The sequence below is a fragment of the Hippocampus bargibanti genome, linkage group LG05, assembly GCF_051943395.1.
Source record: "Hippocampus bargibanti isolate YZ-2025 linkage group LG05, ASM5194339v1, whole genome shotgun sequence".
NCBI classification, from domain to species: Eukaryota; Metazoa; Chordata; class Actinopteri; order Syngnathiformes; family Syngnathidae; genus Hippocampus; species Hippocampus bargibanti.
In genome coordinates, this window is record NC_142738.1 from 26,012,501 (window position 1) to 26,035,407 (window position 22,907).

General features: G+C 41.8%; 2 protein-coding genes across 2 annotated transcripts in view; one reads left to right on the forward strand and one right to left on the reverse strand.

The window, feature by feature from the left end:
• The window catches only part of ano10b (anoctamin 10b), a 15,584-nt gene extending 6,357 nt beyond the window's left edge, over nucleotides 1-9,227 (forward strand). Inside the window, exons 7-16 of the mRNA XM_088997493.1 lie at nucleotides 125-241; nucleotides 4,714-5,052; nucleotides 5,245-5,427; nucleotides 5,526-5,581; nucleotides 5,681-5,755; nucleotides 6,098-6,262; nucleotides 6,570-6,761; nucleotides 6,828-6,965; nucleotides 7,369-7,485; nucleotides 8,718-9,227. Of these exons, the coding sequence (XP_088853619.1) occupies nucleotides 125-241; nucleotides 4,714-5,052; nucleotides 5,245-5,427; nucleotides 5,526-5,581; nucleotides 5,681-5,755; nucleotides 6,098-6,262; nucleotides 6,570-6,761; nucleotides 6,828-6,965; nucleotides 7,369-7,485; nucleotides 8,718-8,741 (1,406 nt within the window). The 3' untranslated portion in view covers nucleotides 8,742-9,227. The remainder of the gene's footprint in view (nucleotides 1-124; nucleotides 242-4,713; nucleotides 5,053-5,244; nucleotides 5,428-5,525; nucleotides 5,582-5,680; nucleotides 5,756-6,097; nucleotides 6,263-6,569; nucleotides 6,762-6,827; nucleotides 6,966-7,368; nucleotides 7,486-8,717) is intronic.
• A 1,179-nt stretch (nucleotides 9,228-10,406) lies between these two features.
• Nucleotides 10,407-22,907, reverse strand: part of snrkb (SNF related kinase b) — a 29,394-nt gene continuing 16,893 nt past the window's right edge. Inside the window, exons 5-6 of the mRNA XM_088997494.1 lie at nucleotides 17,497-17,638; nucleotides 10,407-12,680 (exon numbers count right to left, since the gene is read on the reverse strand). Coding sequence (XP_088853620.1) covers nucleotides 11,651-12,680; nucleotides 17,497-17,638 — 1,172 coding nt within the window. The 3' untranslated portion in view covers nucleotides 10,407-11,650. The remainder of the gene's footprint in view (nucleotides 12,681-17,496; nucleotides 17,639-22,907) is intronic.

Sequence of the window (22,907 nt, forward strand, 5' to 3'; positions counted from 1 at the left end):
AACCTTGTGTTTGTCTATTGTCCATCATGGAATTGATCCTGCCATTCAAATAGGAGGGGAACTGTATTTTCTTTGTCTGTGTACATATCTACTTCATATCTTCATGTCTGTATTTCAATGTCAGATTCAGTCAATGCATATTTTGGGAGCACGGTGGGATTCTACTTCAGCTTCCTTGATTTCTACACTTGGTCTCTGTTGCCACCAGCTATTCTGGGCCTTTGCATCACATACTTCTCCAGTAAGTATATTAAACACATTTGTTTGTCATTGTACAATGTTGAGATAGACACACAACACTCATCTTATTGTTATTGTTCTATAAATGAAGTTAAAATGAAAGAAATACAGTTGTAAATAAGGAAGGAAAATCTTTCAATCAAAATGATGAATGCCAAACAATTTTATACATTTGACCTGACCTTTTTTTTAGAAAATATACACACCAGCAGAGTGAGCCCAGCAAGAAGACAATTACAAAAATCTAGACTGGTGGATATAAAAGCATGAATATGCTTGTTCTGGTATGCTTGAGGCATGCAACTCTTCAGTCTGAATATTTTTTTTTTCAGCTGGTAAAAGGCTGTCTTAGTGATTGATTTGCTATGATTATTGAAAGTCACGTCTGGGTGTAACAGCACTGAAAGATTTTTTATTTGATCTGGACAGTGACTACAGATGCTTTTGAACAGCAATCCTCTTTCGTTATTGCAGAAAAAAATATTGTCAGTTTTGTTTTGGTTTAGTTGAAGAAAATTTTAGTTCATCCAGTTGTGAATTTGCTGCAGACAATAAGTTGCTTGAACTGCTGTCATTTGGTGAAATCGATGTAGCCGTGTGTCTGGATGACTGTGATGGCCAATTTTGGTGTTTGGAAGCTTTTGACCCAAATGTGAAATATATGGACTAACCCGAAAGAGTCCAAGGACTGAGGAATCGTGACGTGTCATAGCCATTCAATTTGATTCACAACTTCCAATGGTTACATAGTAATGAATTTCCTCAAAGTCGGACCTGGACCATTTTAGGACGGTTCCAGTTAATCACAACCAAATTACAGTAGGATCTTTGTTGTTATTTTTGTGCATGTCTTTTTTTTTCAGAAATATTGTTGCTGGAGGGGTTAGAAAAAAATGCTAAATAAAGAAAAAACATTGCTAAGTTGGCAACAAGTCATAGCTCTTGCTTGCTACCTTGCTTGTGCCATCGTACACATGTCGTTAAATGGGCATATTCTGCCTTTCGCATATAAATTCCTTATGCGTCTTTTCTATGCACTTTCAAGTGAGGACATGATCCTGTGTCGGCTTCTGACAGACCCACTTGAAATTTGAATTTAGAGGATGCTTGTAAGTCCCGCACGTGAGGTTTTCCCGAGACGTGAATTCCAGGGATCCAGGGGAGGCCAGTGGTTAGCACGCCGGCTTCACAGTGCAGAGGTCATGAGTTCAAAACCCGGCCCGGCTTCCCTGTGTGGAGTTTGCATGTTCTCTCAGGGCCCATATGGGTTTTCTCCGGGTCCGGGTGGAAATGACCACGCTGTATTGAACTAAAATACTAGTAGGAGTACACTGGAAAAAAACTAACTGAACTACTCAAACAAAGTAATGAAAACCACAAAAAAGTAACAAATACCAGTGTCTGAAACTCATGACAAAAATTTAGCGGACACCAGGGCAGACAACTCTGAAAAGTTGCCTGCCAGGCCATAAAGTTGCCTGCATCATTTTTCACAACTTGAAACACAATAAGACGACTAATCGCAAAAAAAAAAAAAAAAAAAAAAAAAAACATTGTTGCGAAGTATAAAGGATTTTTTTTTAATTATGGAAGTACCTACCACAAATGCTGCCGTGCCGAGTATGCAAATTGCCGAACGTTTGTTTGGCAATTTGCATACTCGTCACGGTAGCCAATCAGAAGCCTGTTTCTTGCTTCAGACTATACCGTGACTATAAAGTGTACTTGAAAGTTTGAAAGGCACTGAGAAAGCGGAGTCAACGTGGCTTGTTGCGGTTTGCTGGTGGCTTTTTCTTTATTGAATAAAACAAACGTTTGATTTGAAAAAAAACATGGTTTTTATTTTTTATTATTATTTTTTTTTTCTTGAAAAAGTTGTCGGCCACCCGGGCCGAGACGTTTTGAAAGTTGTACGCCCGACCTTTAAGTTGTATGCCCGGGCCTCCGGGCAGACATTATTTCAAACACTGCAAATACCTATGAGAGAATCAAAACATGACAAGCATTACAATGATCCAACCAAGACTGACAGAACCCAGGGAACTGAATACATGCACTGATACCTCAGCGCACGAACTTAATTGGTTCCCAGAAAGTGTGTGTGTAAGGCAAAAAGTTAATCTGCCAAACATTTATTTCCCATAAGAAACCATTTAAAATGAGAATAACCCGTTCCCAGGTCCCCATAAAACATAATTTTCTACTAAATAAGCCTTAAAACTATACAAAATATACCTTATTTTATGTATAATAAATGTGCTATTGTATTGTAATTAAAGAAATAAACTGTTCTGTGGAATAAAGTTGTTTTATTTTCCTTTGTGATGGTCGTTGATTGGATTTGCCTTTATTAGTCTCGCAGTGGTGAAATTTACATTTCACAGCAGCAAAGTGATGAAAGGAATGAAAGTAGAAAAATAAAATACATGGGCTGCTGGATGTAATTGCCTCTTGATGATATCCGAGTGAAGTTGCCGTGCTTTCTCTGCAATAATCCCCTCACTTACACTGTCCTCTGCTAGCTGCTTTTCGTTAATCAAAATCAACAGAAGTTTCTTAACCTCTTCTATTGCCTGAGACCATTGCTTAGTCAACACTGAAACACCCTTAGCCACACGTCGCAATGGTCAACTTAGCGTACTGGTACTGGGACGCTAAGTCACACAAACGCACACCTCGTTCGGGGTTTTCTGATCTCTTTCTTCTGCTGGACTGTAATTTTCTTTTGTGTCCTTTTTGCCTTAACACTAACCTGTGGTGGGGTATTTTTCGGTGCCATAATAGCAAAAGTAACCTCGATAACAAACCACATCTGCATTCAAAGAAAGAGGGTGACGAAAACTAGTCCGCCAGCTACGGCGGCGCTGTTTGACCGTGTGGTTTGGTTTGTCCGCCAAAAACTAGTTCGTCTGCCAAGATTATATTCTCACGAATTTAATGTTCGTAAGGTGAAAAGTTCATGCGTTTGTAAGCTGAGGTATCACTGTACAAGCAAAGTGACGCGACAACAAGAAACAACTGGTCAGGACACAAAGGGTTGAGGGAAACGATTGGTTCAATGAAAGGCTGACGCTGATTACGCTGACGCTGATGACGAGAACAGTTGCCAACAAAAAGGGCACATGAAGGAACACCTTCTTCCTCAGCCGTGAGACAATGTTTTCCCAAAAGAAATGTGCGCATCAATGGTCGACTTATAAAATGACCCTGTCCAAATCATCTGCCTTATTTCGTCGTGTATTTATTTTAAAATATACTTTGAATTCCTTACATGCACAATACAACGACCGGTAGTATACATTTTCTGTCCTTATTTTACTCGGATGACTTGTGCTGAGGTGGCCCGGTAATTGAGTGGCGGCTTCACAGTGCAGAGGTCGTGAGTTCAAGACCTGATCCGAACTCCCTGTGTGGAGTTTGCATGTTCTCCCCGGGCCTGCATGGGTTTTCTCCGGGTCCTGCGGTTTCCTCACACATTCCAAAAACATGCATGGCAGACTGATTGAACACTCCAAATTGTCCCTAGGTCTGAGTGTGAGCGTGAATGGTTGTTCGTCTTTGTGTGCCCCGATTAGCTGGCTACCAATTCAGGTTGTCCCCCGCCTAGTGCCTGAAGACGGTTGGGATCGGCTCCAGCGCTACCCGTGACCCTAATGAGGAATAATCTGTGCGGATAATGGATGGATGGACTTTACATGTGACTTGAGTTGTACGTGGCTCATTTTCATGTGCATTTAATAGACCTCATGAAAGTAATTTAACCAGATGACTGAGCTCATGACGGAATGTATATTTAGAACTGTCCCATCAGTTGAAAAGCGAGTCAGTTGGCTGTAGTTGATTCGCTGCCTTGCAACGCATTTTGTCGTACCCGCGGGCAGCAATTCTATGAATTTTTACGACTGACATATGTCAACTTAAAACATCCATCCATGCATCCGTTTTCTGAACCGTCACAAGGGTAGCGGGAGGTGCTGGAGCCTATCCCAGCCGTCTTCAGGCAGTAGGAGGGGGATACCCTGATTTGATTGCTCACCAATCATGGGACACGCAGACAAACTATCCATCAGACTCACAATCACACGAAGGGACAATTTAGAGTAAATTCAAAACATATTTTTTTTGAATGTGTGAGGAAACCAGAGGACCCGGAGAAAACCCATGCAGGCCCTGAGAGAACTTGTAAGCTCCACATAGGGAAGGCCGGAGCTGAAATTGAACCTGATACCTCTGCACTGTGAAGTCAATGTGCTTACCATTCGACTTCCGGGCCACCTCAACTTAAAACAAATGATTTAAAATCTAAATCACCATTACTGGCAATGAGACTGACTCCAAGGCACCACCACAAGTCAGCATTACTCCACACTTGTCTTTGACTTTATATTCAGAGAATTGAATTTGTCAGAGACTGCGGGCTTCGATCTGTTCTCATGTGTTTCCCATGTTTCAAGTTTTTCATGTTGTTCCTAGCTGAGGTTCAGAAGGAAGCGGTGGAGGCAGTGGGCGGCTCACAAGCTGAGATCCATGAGGAGGACGCCGGACTCACCGTGAGTGGTCACATGATCCAGGCTGTGTTCAGCATGCTCTGGTCCACTGTGTTCATGGAGCTGTGGAAGCGTCGCAGTTCCTCCCAGTCCTACCGCTGGGGGACCCTTCATCTCTCTGAGCGCTTCGCGGAGCCTCGGCCCGGTTTCCATGGCCATCTTGGGATGAACCCTGTCACTGGTCGTATGGAGCCTCTGTTTCCTGAATGGCAGAGGGATCTGCGGATGGCACTGGTCTCTATCCCAGTGGTCGGACTGTTTTTGGGTATGACTTGACGACTGATATGTGTTAAAAAATTTCGGAATGCTTCTTCAATTAGTCATTCTCTCTTTTTTGTTTATGGTTGCTAAGTTACTGTATGTCAAAGCCTGACAAGTGGGAACAAAATGCCAGAAGAGAATGTGTGGCTCATTCAGGACAGACAGGCTTGTGCTGAAGTTTCACATGTGTGTGCAGGGATGGTGGTCCTTGGAATGCTGTGTTTCTACTGGGGGGAGAACCAAGTGATGTGGCTTCAACAGGAATGGGACTCAATGGTGTCCCAGACGTTACTCTATGCACCTTCTGTGCTTCACATTGTCTACACAAATATGCTGGCCACGGCTTACAAAACAGTGGCCCAGTCTCTGACTGAATTTGGTGTGTGGGCAGCAAGGCTGAATTTTGCAACTTATTCTTACCTCTATAACCGTTTTTCAAACAATAAAGAGATGTTCATCCCTCACGTGTCCTTTCAGAGAACCACAGAGAAGAGTCTGCATTCCAGAACCACCTGACAGCCAAAGTGTTAGTGGTGAGTCCCCGCCTTTCTCATAGACATTATTACATCATCCAACATTTAGATGACTCAGCTGTCTCCCCTCCCCCCCCACCCCCATCTCTGTTTCATCAGTTCACATTCTTCAACTACTTTGCAGTCCTCTTCCACATTGCATTCGTCAAGCAGGATGTGCCGTTGCTTCGTAAGGTGACAGCTCTTCCCCTCATTGCAACACTCACCAGCCACATATGCACGACAAACGAGAAGCCATCATGAAAGAATGCAAACTGAAATATGGATTTAAAAGAAAATTGTCTGGTGACCCCTCCACATATTACATATAGAGCGCACAACAAATTAATGAATAAATATTTTTGAAATGTGAATGAAAAAAATAATGACTTTTATTGTGGTTTACATACTACAATTTGACATTTTGGTTTGGACTTTAGCAAGCCTCGTGGAATTTCACAAATTTGATTTGACGTGACGCGCCAGATTTGACACCTGTGACGGGCCTTGACTTTGACACCTGTGCTCTATGTGTAGCGCCTGGCATCTTTGTTGGTCGTGACCCAGTTGGTAAACCAGGTGACAGAAGTGGTGGTACCTTTCCTTGTGGATCGCTTCATTAGTGCTCCCAACAGGACGGAAACTGAAGATGACCCAGAGGAGGACAAATTTAGGAATCAAATCACCCTGCCAGTATTCCCCGTGAGTGAACTTTTTAAATAAGAAACAGTGTTGAAGGCCTTTTCAGGCACATAAACTATAAAAAGGGACATGAAGTTGTTGACTTGGGGGTAGTGGGGTCCCAGTTTGAAACCCATATCCTAAGAAGAGCTGCAGTGCGCTCTGTTGGCATCTGATAACTGTCACATAAGTGATGTGAGAACTAACATACTAGATGTCTCTGTGAATTTGTCTATCAGGTTTAGTCTGGGGGGTGTGAAGGTGGAATGCGGATTCATGGACAAGAAAGTAAGCAAGGAGTCTTTGACAACTTTTTGTTTCCCACCAGGGCCTGTTTGCCGAGTACATTGAGCTCCTGGTGCAGTTTGGCTATCTGAGTCTTTTCTCATGCGTCTACCCTCTGACGGCCATGCTGCTGCTCATCAACAACGTGACTGAGATCCGCTCTGACGCCTACAAGATCTGCAAACTCTTCCGCAAGCCGTTCTGCGCCCCTGTGGCCAACATGGGTGTATGGCAGGTCAGCAGATTAGGGATCAGGTGCAATTGTCACAAAGAAAACTGATGTCATCATTTTGTCCTTCAGATTGCGTTTGAGATCCTGAGTTTCGTCGCGGTGGTGTCGAACTGCTGGCTGCTGACACTTTCGCCACAATTGCAAAGGATGCATCACGAGGGCCAGATGAGCAACATCAACATCATGCTGATGGCCATTTTGGCTGAGGTATAAGGGTCTCCTCATGCAGAGGCTATGCTCGCAAATATTTGATCTGGGACCACATATGAAAGTGGCCCAGATCGAAGCCGGGAAAGAAAGAAAGAATTGAGCTCTTCAAACCGTCATGAAAAAAAATCTAATTCATTTTGCATATGGGCAGGATTACAATCAGGGCGAGATTTGTCCTCAGTGTTAACCGAACTTCAAAAACACTTGACTTGGCTTCACAGGAAGGATCAATGACTCCAATATATTTGGAATTCTGAGGGGTTGACTTCATCAGATATCTATTTTATTTCAGACAGTGGCGTTTTAGGTGGTATCATTTAAATACTTCTAAGCAATCCGTTGTGATGTGATTCGTGTTCCCGAGTTTATTTTCAATTTATGTTTTCAAATGTTTTTGCAGCATCTTCTCATCGTAGTCAAGATCATTGTGGCTGCCCTGATTCCAGATGAACCAGAGTGGGTCAGAAAAAAGAGGGCTCACATGCAGTACAAATCTATGTGGGCTTTACGACAGCAGGTCAGCACAATTGAAGTCCATTCCTCTTCTTACTTTAAAACAAATGATCCAAACAATAGAAGTCTGGATTTTATATAATAGAGCAGTTTATTTGTGAGTTGACACTTTAGTCGTGTGACCGGAGCTAAAAAATGAAGCCGAACGACATCTCGGTGTAACACTGCTGTTATGCTGAAAACCCCCCAAAATGAATCAAGATTGATTTATGTCTGTGTAAGCTCTCAGTCGTACAGGAGTGGTCCATCGATGAAAAGGATTGTAAGAATGAAAATTGTAAAGAGCAGTACATTGAGGAGACTAAACAAATTCTCAAAAAAAAAGACTTTATCAACATCGCAGGGGTAATACTCGTGGGCCTCAATCAGCAGTACATATACACCTAAATGCTAGCAACCACTCATTTGACGACAATGGGGTTAAAAGCTTAGCGAAAGAACATAGATGGTTTGAAAGGGGAGTAAAAGAAGCGATTTTCATAAAACAGCTAAATCCTTCATTAAACGATATGGTGGGGTGAGGTTCAATTTGGATCGTTCATACAATAGCCTGCTTAGGCAACATAGGCTTAGTAATACTGATGAGGTGATACTGGTGGAAGTGGGGCAATCAGGCGTTAGTTCAGAACAATAGGAACAATCAGTGGAGCTGCAGGGATTAGTCCTCTGCTACCCCCAACCTGAGAGCAGGGACCTATCATAGCAGAGTCCGGCACCACCATGTCTGGACAGTAGGGATATATATATATATATATATATATATATTGGATTGGATTTGCCTTTATTAGTCTCGCAGTGGAGAAATATATATATAGGGCCTAAACTACCAGTAAGACTTTAGTTTGCTGACGAAGTTTTTTGGATAAGAAGCGAAACGTCCGACAACTTCAAAGAAGTACAGATGACGGCTGAAGAAACCTTTTCATCAAGATTGATTTACTTCAAACCGGAAGTATGGTCCAATCCACAGTTTGGTCAACGAGCTTTATGATAAACACACCCACATGAAAAGAAATTCTCATGAGGGTCGGAATATTATTGCCAATCTAGAAATGCCTTCATGGACATCCTTACGGAGGGTCTTCAATCAAATCTAATTTTTCTTCTTTTAAATGTTATCATGGTGTTGTATAAAGACAAAATCAATGTGATCGGTTGCCTCAAATGTTGTTTTGAAGCTTTTGGGGATTTAATTTTAGCATGTAAAATGTACAGTATTCTTGCTTTCTCTTTCAGAACCTTCCTTCTGAGGAGTCTTGAATCTGTGAGCAATGGAACAGCTGTATCCAAAACGAACAAATGTTGAGCTTCAATAATCCAACTCTATGCCTGCATACTCATCCATAGTTTTAGAGGTGCCATTTTATACTTTGGAGACAAGTCAGGTGTTATTTATTTTATTCAAATCAAAAAAGATTTTATTACAAGTTCAAAACAGTAAAACGTTATAACCAAGTCTTAGATGAAGAAAAAGCTATTCAATGTGAATTAAAAAAAATACATCCTTCAGCAGACTTTAAATGTGGTGGAGATGGGTTCAGACTCAAAAATAAATTATATTTATAGATATTTAAAACATACAATGTACATATACATATTTTAGAAATATTGCCACAATCCAAAAGCTGACTTCCATGAATATTTGCACCTTTTACACCCCCAACCTCCGGGCCGCGGACCGGTACCGGTCCGTGGATCATTTGGTACTGGGCCATGCACAAAGAATAAATAACTGATTCAGTTGTAGTGAGTTGTATTTTTCATGCGCTTTGTCCTTGTTTTTGTGGTGTAGCTTATTTTGAAGGCACGTTTAAACATTACCATGGTAACCATAGAGCGTTAAGGGGCAGAGACGATGTTACATATGTTGTTTCCATGCCTGTCATATAATTTTATTTTGTTGTATTTATCCGCCGGTCCGTGAAAATATTGTCTGACATTAAACCGGTCCGTGACGTAAAAAAAGGTTGGGGACCACTGTTTTAGACAATTACAAAAAGTAATGTAACAATGTGAATCATCTTGCGGAATCCCCACACAAAAACCAATTTTGTGTGCCTGTTAATCTTGCACCTTCCCTTGTTTGGTTGTCTGAATAGGAGTAATTTTGTCTCCCAAGTCCCAAATGTCAGCTTTAATTCCAAAAAGCTTCTTGTTAAAATGACACAGTGCTTCCACAATGTACAGTACACACTCTGAGGTGTACTCTCTAATCACACGGACGGTGGCGGTGCAATTCAAACAGCATATAGATTGTTCAATATTTGTCCTTTTGCAACAATATACCCAAACAAATGTATATACTTGTATGTTATTTGCTATACAGGAGTTGAAAGATATTGAGAAAACAAGGATTCCAGTGAGGTGATGAAAAGGGAGTGCAAGTCAGTATTTATGAGGGTGACACCATATTCTTGATTTTGGTTCATCTTATTGTTCTTGACTATCTATTGAAAAAGTTAAAGTGAATTAAAATAGGAAAATAAATGTTGGAGGAAACAGTAAGCAGTTGACTTGAAACTGCTCGACAACGTACTTCATTATTTGCTTGACTTTGTTTTTTTTTTTTAATACTATTTCAATATCAAGCCTTGAGAAAACTAACAAAAAAACAAAAGACCCATTTTGCTCCGCTATGACATGTTTTTTTTTAACGTGTTGTCCAATTTTTTTGTATTCTGGATTGTGCCGCTAGTGACTGCTTAACTGGTGGTCAGCGTTACCACTCATTTGTCTTTTGTGCACATTGTGCTATTCACTGTGCTGGCAGATGGAACATCACACATACAATGTCAATGTGGCCACTCACTGGAGGGTTTTTTTCTTCCAAAACACCGCTTATGGCGCCTCAATCTGTTTACAACCAAAAAGTAGATATTCCACATCCAGCCACGAGTCGGCACAAACTAAATCAAGAATTCTGCATGTATATAAATCAATATGTATTTTATTGTACTGTTAGCTTGACCTGACATTGAACAATTTAGTCAGGTGTGTCAGGCTGTGACCATAGGCTCTATCGCAATAAAGACATAAATGAAGAAATGTCTTTTTTTCCCTCTTCTTGCCAAACATCACGGAGCACAGTGGTTACATTGATATAATCAATTTTAATAAATAAATCCAGAAAAATAAATACAAGGCTCTGGAGAGACGAGGTCCTCTAATTCAAAGCAGAAGACAGAACACGCCAGGGAGGGGCAGGCTGCAACTATACAGGAATTAATTGGTTCTCTATTCAATCTCTTCTCAATACAAATTTTAGACTTCCAGTAATGCCAAAATACAAGCGACAATCAAATTTCACGGTTTCTGAAGAAGCGAGGAATTTATATGCCCGGTTGCATACCCAGTTTAGGCGTGAAACAGTAGAAATGAACACAAATGAGCTGCTCGGCGCACTACAGGGAATTTACTGTATATGTGTTCCTGTACAGTAGCTTATTCTACAGCTTTGGCTCTTGTCACTGTACAAAACCTATCTACAATTGTCACATTTGCCTCAAATAAGTGGATGTGAAAATACACCAACTATATACGGAGTGACTGCACTCCTAAATATGTAACACATGACTCATATTTCATGATGTACAGTCGGAAGCTACCCATTGCTGTACTCTGTGCAATCAAGGTAACATTACAACAGCGGTGTCCTGCTCAAGCCAAGACACAATATGGAGGTATACGGTGATAAACGGTAAGTGCATGCACAGCAAGTCACATGGTACCCATGACGGTGGGTGGCAAACCTCGCAACATCGAAGTGTTGTTCGCATCCAAAATGTGTCAGGAACAACACCAAAAAATAGTAGGGTGAGTGATCAATGGACAGAACATTAAGAGGACAGAGAATGATACAATCATCTCAGTCTGAGGCATATTATAGCATGTGACATATAACATAACATATCGTAACAGTCTCTTAGCTTATATTAAGAAGTGTGTAAGAAGAGAAGCAGGTTGTGCAAAGGGTAGAAGAAACAAGTGCTTTGTTTTAGTTTGTTTTTCGGTGAGGCCTTCATTGTACTGCAGCACAATTTCTCTTCTTCCGCCACTGTGCTGTCAACAAACTGGAGCTTTGACGTTGTGATTTCTGGTCAAGTGCGCACTCGAAACTTTCCTGTGGTCAGCTGGGAGTATGCCGGCCTCCGTGCGTGTGTGCGTTTCATTTAGAGCACATGGCAACAGTTGTACTGAGCCAGTGGGAGGATCTTGGCTTTGTCTTTTGTGGGGATGTTGAAGGCCAGTGCTTTCTCACAAAGGGGCAGCTGGAAGAGGCGCTCACGAAGCCTGAGGCTGTGGCGTTTCCCCGCCGGCTCCACCCTGGCGGTCGCCGCGTTGCCGTTGGCGGCTTCGTCCCAGGGCCCGGTCGCAGTGTGCGATTGAGATCGGTCTGTTACAAAGTCATCCCTGGCGCTCCTGTCCGTCCTCTGCTCCTTCTTCTCGCCACGGTTTGGCTTTTGTTTTTTCGGCGTTGCGGAGGAGGCGGCTTTGTTGAAGTTGTTGTTTGGTTCTGTCTCTTGGTGGGGGGCTTTCTCACTCCACCCCTGGCAGCAGGGCACCCTCAAAGCGCCCTTAGCCTCACACGAGGCAGGCCGCTCCGGTACGCGACTTATGAGATTGTTTAGTTGAGCGACCGGTTGGTAGGAAATCACGCTTGCGCTTTGCGGGAGCTCTCTTTCCATGTCCGCTCCATCCTCCTCCTCTTCCAAATTCTCTTCCGGCCTCGTTTGGTCTTCCTCCCTTTCTTTATGATTGTATGCACCGTCCAGCGCGACTTCAACCATCTCCTGTGGCTCAGTCACAGACAACGACAACAAACCTTCACACTCTTTGGCCAAGTCGCTCTCCTCTTCCTCCTCTTCCTCCTGCTCCTCTTCCTCCTCTTCCTCATAAATCTGCAGGAGAGCTGGAAGGTTTTTGGTGATGCGCGGTTCCTCGGCTGCCGCCGGCTGAAGTGAGTAGCTGAGGTTGATCTGCCGCGGTGCTGGCAAAGACTGCGGCTTGGCGGCCAGCAAGTCGCCAGACTCGACCATTCGGGAGAGCGGCGAGGTAGAGGAGAGGGCCCCCGAGAGCCAATGAGGAGGGGCCTCTGGGCTGAGCAGCACATTGTCCAGGCCCTGCAACCAGTGGTGAGCCTCGATGTCCTGCAGTGATGCTCGGACCGATGGATCCTTCTGAAGCATCCTGGAGATCAGACTGACAAAGAAATCACAATCAAATTCTGTCATTCACTGAAAACACATTTTAGTGGCCCATCTAATTCATCAACCAAGGTTTTGTCAATTGTACAGCAATATATTCTGAATCTGTGGGGAGAACATGCAAACTCCACACAGGAAGGCCTTGCACTTCTGCTCTGAATCCCTAAAATCCAAAAGGATAAAGATTCAGATATACTATCACACCGTTAGTATCTAGGACCAAGTAAGCATGTATTTTCCGGTGGATAAGGCACACCCAAAATCCTTCATTTTCTTCCTAAAATGACCCTGCGCCTTATATGTAAGGTAATTTGGAACCACAACAGGCCTCGCAACTACTGTCACAGCCACCTACTCCATTTCCCCCCTGTAGAAGTAGTGTGTAACCCCAGCCTCCAATGTAGTGCCTTATAATGCGGTGTGCCTTATATTTGGAAAACATTTATATATTTATGTTACATTTGGACTTTTTTTTTCATTCATTGAAGGTGCACCTTATACTCTGGTACGCCTTATTCACTGGAAAACACGGTATTTAGAATCACAGGAGGTTTTTGATAGTATTTTTTCTGCATTGGGCTCCGTGGCGGAGCATCTTGGACAAGGAGGAAGCAAGTAAGGTGCTTGGGCACATGCTCAGTTTCATACGGGAGGATGATGACCCAAAGGCTGGCGCAAGGCGAAGGGCCCGCCAATGGTGTGTTGCGGCTGCCGGTTGATGTGGTGCTGGGAACTGAGACAACTGGCTCGGCAGCGGCCAAAGGTAGGAAAGCTGGAGCAGAAATTTTGGGCCATTTATTCAAATGAATCAGTCCATCCAAGTAGCATTTCAATGACTGATGTTCATGAAGAGGCATGATTGTGGGTCACTATCAGCAGCCTGGACTCCCACCCCTGTCCGATTCCATTCAGCACAAGTCAATCCACCCATGCATTTTCCAGACCGCTTTGGTAATGCTGCACCTGGGGAAGTGGAGGAGTTATCCACTCTCTTCTTTTGAAATCTGTGCCCCCAAGCTAAAGGAAGTGCTGGAGTATTTGTGGTTCTTGGGAAAACAGGGAAATATCCATCTATCCATTTTCCAGACCACTTTATCCTCATCAGGGTCACGGGGGTTGCTGAAGCCTATCCCAGCCATCTTCAGGCACGAGGCGGGGGACACCCTGAATTAGTTGTCAGCCAATTGCAAACACCCATTCATTCACACTCACACCTACGGACAATTTGGAGTGTTAAATCAGTCTGCCATGCATGTTTTATTATTATTATTATTATTATTATTATTATTATTATTATTATTATTATTATTATTATTATTATTATTATTATTATTAATACTACTACTACTAATAATAATAATTTATTGTTATTATTATTATTATTATTATTATTATTATTATTATTATTATTATTATTATTATCTAACTGAAAATGGCGATTTCAATGAAAACCTGTTATGTTCTTTGTTCCAATGTTTTCCAACCAGGTTTACGAAAACTGGCCCTTTGCTGACATTCACCAGTAATAATTTATTATCAAGAAGATAAGATAAAGGTTTTAGTCAGTTCATAAACCTATCAATGAAATTGTGTTGGCGCGCTGCAACTTTTTGTTTCCCTAAAATAAAAATAAAAAACAATGAGTGTCATATTAAGGCTCAGATGACTGCTTAAAAAAAGGGCGTATAACTCTTATAGTGGGTCTGAACAATTTCGAGGTGAACTATCTGTTAAAAGGGAGCTTGAAATGCTCATTAAAAAAAATCATTCTGTTCATGTGCCATGGATGTAACTTTACTTGCCGGCCCGACACCAGCTCACGAGGTCTGCATCGAATATCCTCAAGGTTGTTTTGTTCTCCTCAGACGCCCCATTATGTGACCATGTGAGCACCGATTGTGTTGGATCAGCTCTATACCGCAGTGTTTGTAGTTAAACATGAACTCACATTTATGCTTACTCAACTGGAAAACAAAATGAAAAAAGTCACACATCAGTGGTGTGTCATGACAACAATGGACAACATGTGACGTTTTCTTTCCAAACCTTTTGTTAAAACACCATGAATGACAAATTTCAGACCCATTTAGGCCCATATTTTTAGGTTTCAAAATGTCGAAGCAGACATCCAGGGGAAAAATGTTAATGTCCAATGGAGGACATAAGGGCCATTATGTAATATTGGTATACAGAGTTTTCTTTTCCTTTGGGCTTTTCCCTTGAGGGGTCGCCACAGCAAATCAGTGTCCTCCATCTTCAGAGGTTTGATTCCCATGTTTTTTGGCCAAGGTTTGACGTCGGATGCCCTTCCTGAAACAACCCTTTGTATTAAGCCGGACTTGGGACGGCGCAAGAAGACACTGGCTTGTGTTCCCTTGTGACTACAGAACAAGCAACTCTATGAACTCAATAAAGAAAAAAGATGAAGACGCTTGACAAAAGCCAAAAAAAATGTGTAAAAAGGAGATTAATGGTATGAAATGAATCATTATTTCAGATTGTTTGTGAATTCCCGAACAGCGGTGCAACATGATCGCAATTTTTCCTCCTGACAATATTTGCATTAACAACTGAATTGAAAGGAGCCGAAGCCGTGCGAAGGCTGAAAAGCAAAGAGCAGCCTCGTCTGTATAAGCTCTCAGTCAGTATCTGTCAGCTCTCAGTCTGTATCAGCTCTCAGGCGTGGTCCATCGATGAAAAGGTTTCTTCAGCCGTCATCTGTACTTCTTTGAAGGTGTCGGACGTTTCGCTTCTTATCCAAGATGCTTCTTCAGCGAACTAAAGTCTTACTGGTAGTATCGGCCCTATATCTATATCCCTTGTGTCCAGACATGGCGGTGCCGGACACTACTATGATAGGTCCCTGCTCTCAGGTTGAGGGGAGCAGAGGACTACTCCCTGCGGCTCCACTGATGGTTCCTATTGTCCTGACTAACGACTGGCCTGATTGCCCCACTTGCTCCGGTATCACCTCATCAGCATAACTAATCCTATGTTGCCTAAGCAGTCTGTTGTACGAACGATCCAAATTGAACCTCACACCACCATATCGGTTTTGTGAAGGATTAAGCTGTTTTATGAAAATCGCTTCTTTTATTCCTCTTTCAAATCATCTATGTTCTTTCGCTAAGATTTTAACCTCATTGTCGTCAAATGAGTGGTTGCTGGCTTTTAGGTGCATATGTACTGCCGATTGAGGCCCACTAGTATTATCCCTGTGATGTTGATAAAGTCTTTTTTGAGAATTTGTTTAGTCTCCCCAATGTATTGCTCTTCACAATTTTCATTCTTACTTGAATAAACTACATAGACTTTCTGTTTCATTTGGCAGCCTATCATTTGGATGCACTAATTTTTGCCTTAAAGTGTTTATCGGTTTGAAATAAGTAGGAATTTTGTGTTGCCAAAGGACTCTTTGTAGTTTTTCAGAAACTCCTGCAATGTAAGGTACTGCTACTCCTCTCCTTTTTGTATCTTCAGAATTTTTGGTTTCATTCCCTATTCTTTCCTTCTGACACTTGTTAAAGGACCACTGAGGGTACCCACAGTTTGTGAGTGCTCTCCTGATATGTTTTGACTCCTTTTCGCTACCTTCGACGCTTGTTGGTATTAGTTTAGCCCTATGCAGGAGGGTTATGATAACTCCTAGTTTGTGTTGTAGAGGGTGGTTACAATCTAAAAGTAAGTATCGGTCAGTGTGCGTAGCCGTCCAAAGACTTCTGTTTTTAGCGCTCTGTCTTCTTTTATAATTACTTTACAATCCAAAAAGGCTAGTTGCTTCACATTAATGTCCTCGCGAGTAAATCTAATCTTGATGTCTACCGAGTTGAGGTGATCTGTGAAGGGACCTATCATAGCAGTGTCCGGCACCGCCATGTCTGGACAATAGGGATATATATAGGGCCGATACTACCAGTAAGACTTTAGTTCGCTGAAGAAGCATCTTGGATAAGAAGCGAAACGTCAGGCACCTTCAAAAAAGCGCAGCTTCGTTTCTCGGCAGCGACATCATCCTGGGGATTTCGCTCCAATCGCTGAACTAACATCTGTTCAATGAAGGTACAAACCAGCAAGAAAACTGCAACATGTAATTGGGCAGCGCTCAAATCGAATCCCTCTTGGGTTCACATAAAACAGCAGGAAGTTTTGAAATATTTCATGTGTGTTTACAGTGTAATTGATTCTATTTAATTTTAGATTCTTTTAGCTTTCTCACTCTTTTAAAATCTGAAATGAATGCAATTGTTTCTGATCACATATGCAATTAATTAATTAATTAATTAATTAATTAATTACATCATCTTTTCCCTTTGGGTCAAAGGAGTACTCCAGGAAAAAGATGATTCGGTAAACTAAAAAAAGAGGAATTTAACTTACTTTAACAGGGAGCCAACAAACACATTTGTGATTAGAAGTGCTTGGCTCAACTCTTTTTCAAAACTACATTGCAGGTCCAATATAATTTGTAGTGCAGTGACGACAACTTGTAACAACTCTAAATTGCCTTTAAAAACAAATTTGTGTTGCTGCCTATACAAGGCAAATTCCCACTGAGTGTTTAATGAAGCATGTCTGTGTACAGTCCAAACAAGACCCAAAATTATTCGCTGAAACTAATGAGATGATTTTACGGTCACTAGCTATTTAACACTGGTTGCCTCACATGCATTTGGTAAAATTTCAGACCCCGTCAGTTGTGCGAGGTGTTTCACATTTGTGGAGCCAAGACGAGGAAAAAATGGACGTTGCAACGCATCAAGGTTCAATTCACTTTGACGAGCTTTGAGTGATGTGAGGGTTTGCGGACTTACTCTCTGCAGTGGCCTGAGACGTGGTCGGGGATGGAGTAACGACAATCCAGAATCATGACCAGAGTCTCACTGTCATTGGCCTCCTGGAAGGGAGGGACCCCGCACACTAACATGTACAAGATCACCCCGAGGGACCAGATATCTGCAACATACACACCACGGAATCAATACACATGCTGTCAATGAAAAAGGCAAGGCCTTTATTTGTCTCACAGTGGAGAAATTTACATTTCATAGCAGCAAAAACAAAATACAGGAGCTGCTGTAAAGACAGCAATCTTGAAGTCAAAAACAAACAAAAAAACCAAATGTGACACAACACAAAAGACACAGACAATCTTCCATCTTTAGCACTGTCTGCACCCTATTTGTTGTATGAAGCAGTTCCTGATGAAAGAGAGGATCAAAGCCTCCTTTCACCAGTGGATCTGGGACGTCATGATAAAAATGTTCACGTCTGCTACAAGCTAAATTTTGAAAGCAAACACGAAGCTGTAGCATCCATTGATGAAAACAGATTGTCTCACATCTCCTGTCCCACGTAAATACGCTTCAATTCCAAACCGCGACAGTTCCATATATGCATTGGCGCTCTGCTCTGACCCTGCTTTCATTTCAGCGCGGGCTCCTCAAGCCATGCATCCATCTATTCATTCACAAGGTAGCCATAATTTCAACCAAAACACGAAAAGTATTTACAAAACAAACAAAAAACTATTTAATTCAATTTCAAGCAAAGTAAAGAAATAATAATGTCTTGACTATGAATGTACAATGAATGAAAAAATGAGGAAGGAAAATGGGACATCTGTGTTTCAGCTTTTTGGAATTTGGCTTCTGACATGAACCCACAGACAAAACACATACAATACATGACTGCTGGCGAAGACAGGGTATATATTTCTTCCTGTGGTCTCCCTTTCCTTCCTATCCACCTCCTCTTTGTGCTCCCACATGCGCACACACACACACACATGCGCACACACACACACACACACACACACACACACACACACACACTCACACGCACACATAGACAATTGTGGCTGTTGTGAAGTTGAACTTTTCTTTTGTTCTTTGTTTCTGTCCTTCCTTCTTCAAATAAAAACTCATTGCACACGTCAAGCCTCATATGCATATGATTGAAAGAAAAGAAAAAGGGAGCTGAAGTTCTTCAAAAGCCAGTGACATAATAGGAGTTGTCATGACATTGCCCTTTCAAGGCTATTTTAGTTGAACCGTAAAATGCAGGAAGCAGTCAAGCTTTTCCTTTCCTGTGCAAATGCTCAACTTATGAGAAGATTATAAAATCCTGGTAAGATTTTATTGTACAGGTCATGAAAGTAGTAACAGTGAATACTTATGTCCTGGGGGCAGATAAAAAGGAATTAAAAATAATAATAATTTCAGCAACTTCAAACATGCAAAGGAGAGGGTCTCGGTCGGTCTGGAAAATAAAGTGGTTAATTTAACAGCCCGAACCAATACCACTTGACTGTATTTTATTTGTTAAAATGATATACCCATTTGATTTTAAAGTATAGATATACAAATAGAAAACACTGTGGTTCATTCAGCTCCAGTCACACAGCACATTGTCTGCCAGGACAGTCAGAACCAGCATGCCTCGTCGTCCGAGCACAATGTACACAGTCACGCTCGTCGTCTCTGTCCGGCGAACACTTACGAAGAAGAAGCCACCAATTACTGTACTTCTCCCAGCTCAGAAGCAACTATCACTCAGTCAAAGTACATATTGTCACCGCAATTAGTGGACTACTGATCGCTCAGACTTTGAATGAACTGATGGGATGTATTTTTTTTTAAATTACTGAGAAATATCCACACTCAGAATGAACTGGTTATCAGTGCCCATTGGCTTCATTAGTAACTCATTCTCTGTCGGACATGTGCAAAAATGTGTCGACTCCAGTGCCAGGGTTTTTGTCATTGTCAGTTAAATTCTCGGACCCACAGAATATTGCGTTTGAGGACTACACAAACAATGCAGCGTAAGAAAAAGTAGACTATCTTCTTTCATCAGATAAAAACAAGTTAATTCCTTAAATGATGAGTCTGAACTTTTATATGAGCTTGAAATGAGTGTGTCTGTCCAAAATACAATGCAATACGTACATACATATTGGTTTATATAGGGCTTTAACAAGAGCTGAAGCTGGAACAAAGTGCTAACATGGAAAAAAGGAAATGCTGCCGCCTTGTGGAAAGGAAAAAAAATGGCCAGAATCCATGGCCAGCGCTTTATCGGCACCCAAACAAGAAAAAACTAAACCTGAACATATTTGCGAATGGCACACATCCTATTTTCACTTCCCAAATAAATTCGTGAATGTCAGTGAATGAGTTAATCTTTAAACAAATCCAATGTTTGCCGGATGATGCAATGCTTTTACCGTATTTCTGCCATGGCTTTAGTGTAGGATATGAAATTACCATAATTTCGGCGCTATACTATTATAGAATGTACATTCAACGAATGGCCTATTTCAAAACCGTTTTCATATACTGTATAAGGCACAACGCATTATAAGGCACATACAATAAAATCTACATTAGTACCTGCGGTTACGCTATACATCCACTAGATGGAGCGACGCTACATTACAATACAATACAGCTTTATTCATATAGGGCAGACATGGGCAAACTACGGCCCGCGGGCCACATACGGCCCGTTAGGCTTTTTAATCCGGCCCGCCAAACTTGCCCAAATTATAGTAAAAACAGTGTCTGAAACTCATGACAAAAAGTTAGCTGGACAACAGGGCAGATAAATGAAAAGTTACCTGCCCCATTCTTCACAACTTGAAGCACAATGAGACAACTAACCACATTAAATAAAACATTGTCACAAAGTATAAAGTTTTTTTTTAAATCAAGAATACTACAAATGCTACCTTACTTAATTTACGGTAAATGTGCATGGCTGCAGATTTTGCTGCAGTAGTGGATTGTCATTGTAGTGCACAATGCAACCTCCCATATCAATTCGAGCCGTCAATGACAGCAATGTAGCACCCAGAAAATGCAGAAGATTGCGCCCAAGCTCCGTTGGAAATGGGCTGATTTGTCAGCTAGGAATTTGTGTCAGCAAATATCAAATAGTTGTCTTGGTGCAACACACAACGATTCACCATAGCGTTATTTGTGTGTTTTCCTTCTAATTTCACCATCAACACGGATCAACACGAAGTTTTGAGACCAAACAAAGTACCGCAAAATGCATTGTGTGTCGCTTTCTCGGTCAGGGGCGGTCCAAACGTGACGTCACATGGGGATCGTCATCAACTAGAAAACAAGACTTCATGAATATTCAGCGCAAGTCTTAAAACGTAAACTATAGCTATATGCTGTGGAATCTTTGTAAAATACGCTCAGTCGAAGTCATTTGAAGTGATTTTATAAATTATGGACATAACTTGTCCGGAGGCGTCGGTTGTCCTTTAATGCTTTAGTATTTCCGGCCCAAACACTCCCTCCAAATGCTCCTGGCCCGGCCCCTCTGTCAAATTTTAGAACCCAATGCGGCCCGCGAGTCAAAAAGTTTGCCCACCCCTGATATAGGGCCTTCATAATTGATTCAGCTGTAACAAAGCCATGAGAAATGGTCATAAAACGGACGTATAAAATAAAACTACACATAACATGACAAAACGTCTGTGTAAGCTCTCAGTCGTACAGGAGTGGTCCATCGATGAGAAGGTTTCTTCAGCCGTCATCTGTACAAAAGTGAAGGTTTCGGACGTTTCGCCTCCTATCCAAGAGGCTTCGTCAGCGAACTAAAGTCTGACTGGTCGTATCGGCCCCATTTATATATCCCTAATGTCCAGACCTGGTGGCGCCGGACACAGCTATGATAGGTCCCTACTCTCAGGTTGGGGGGGGCGCGGGACCCCCCCCTTTGGCCCCACTGATTGTTCCTACATTCCTGACTAACGATTGGCCTATTACCCCCACTCCCCCCGGTATCACCTCATCAGCATAACGACCCTCATCAGCATTGCGAAAGTTGCCTAACCTGTTTTGCCTGAGCAGGCTATTGTATGAACGATCCAAATTGAACCTCACACCACCAGACCGGTTTAATGAAGGATTTTGTTGTTTTATAAGAATCGTTTGTTTATAGACTCTGTTTGTCTGTTTGTTTATAGACAAACAGATGTATTTTAGATTATACCCGGGAGAGGCCACGCCATGTATCTATGGCCTGCCAAAAATACATAAAGAAGGGTTCCCCCTCCGACCCATTGTTTGTAGCATTGACTCCTCTACATATAATGTAGCCAAATATTTAAAAACTATTTTAGCTCCGTTGGTTGGTAACACAGAATACCACGTAGAGAACACCACAGGGTTTGTAGAGAGGATCAAAGACCTCATATTGGAACCTGAGGAAACTTTGGCATCATACGATGTGACTTCTCTCTTTACATCTGTCCCAACCCCAGCAGCACTCTCAGTGGTGAGGACGAGGCTGCTGGCGGATGTTTCTCTGCATGAAAGAACCAAACTGAAACCGGATCACATCTGCCAATTATTAGAAATCTGCCTTAATACTACGTATTTTCAATTTCGGGAAAAATTTTATAAACAAATCCATGGTTGTGCTATGGGCTCACCAGTTTCACGCATAGTGGCTAATCTTTACATGGAAGAGAGGGAGAAACAGGCCCTCACATCCTTCCCAGGGACAAAACCTAGACACTGGTTTAGATATGTGGACGATACTTTTGTCATAATTAAGAAACAAGAAATTCAATCCTTCACAGATCATCTCAACTCTGTAGACTTCAACATTAAATTTACTCGTGAGGACATTCAAGAGAACCAACTAGCCTTCCTGGATTGTAAAGTAATTATAAAAGAGGACAGAGCGCTAAAAACAGAAGTCTTTAGGAAGGCTACGCACACTGACCAATACTTACTTTTTGACTCGAACCACCCTTTACAACATAAACTAGGAGTTATCAGAACCCTCCAGCATAGGGCTAAACTAATACCAACTAGCACTGAAGGTAGAGAAAAGGAGTCAAAACATATCAGGAGAGCACTCACTAACTGTGGGTACCCTCAGTGGTCATTCAACAAATGTCAGAAAGAAAGAATAGCGAACGAAACCAATAATTCTCAAGATTCTAAAAGGAGAGGAGTAGCAGTACCGTACATTGCAGGAGTTTCTGAAAAATTACAAAGAGTCCTTTGGCAACATAAAATTCCTACTTATTTCAAACCGATAAACACGTTAAGGCAAAAATTAGTGCATCCAAAAGATAGGCTACCAAATGAAAAACAAAGTAATGTAGTTTATTCCATACATTGTAAGAATGAAAATTGTAAAGAGCAGTACATTGGGGAGACTCAACAAATTCTCAAAAAAAGACTTTATCAAC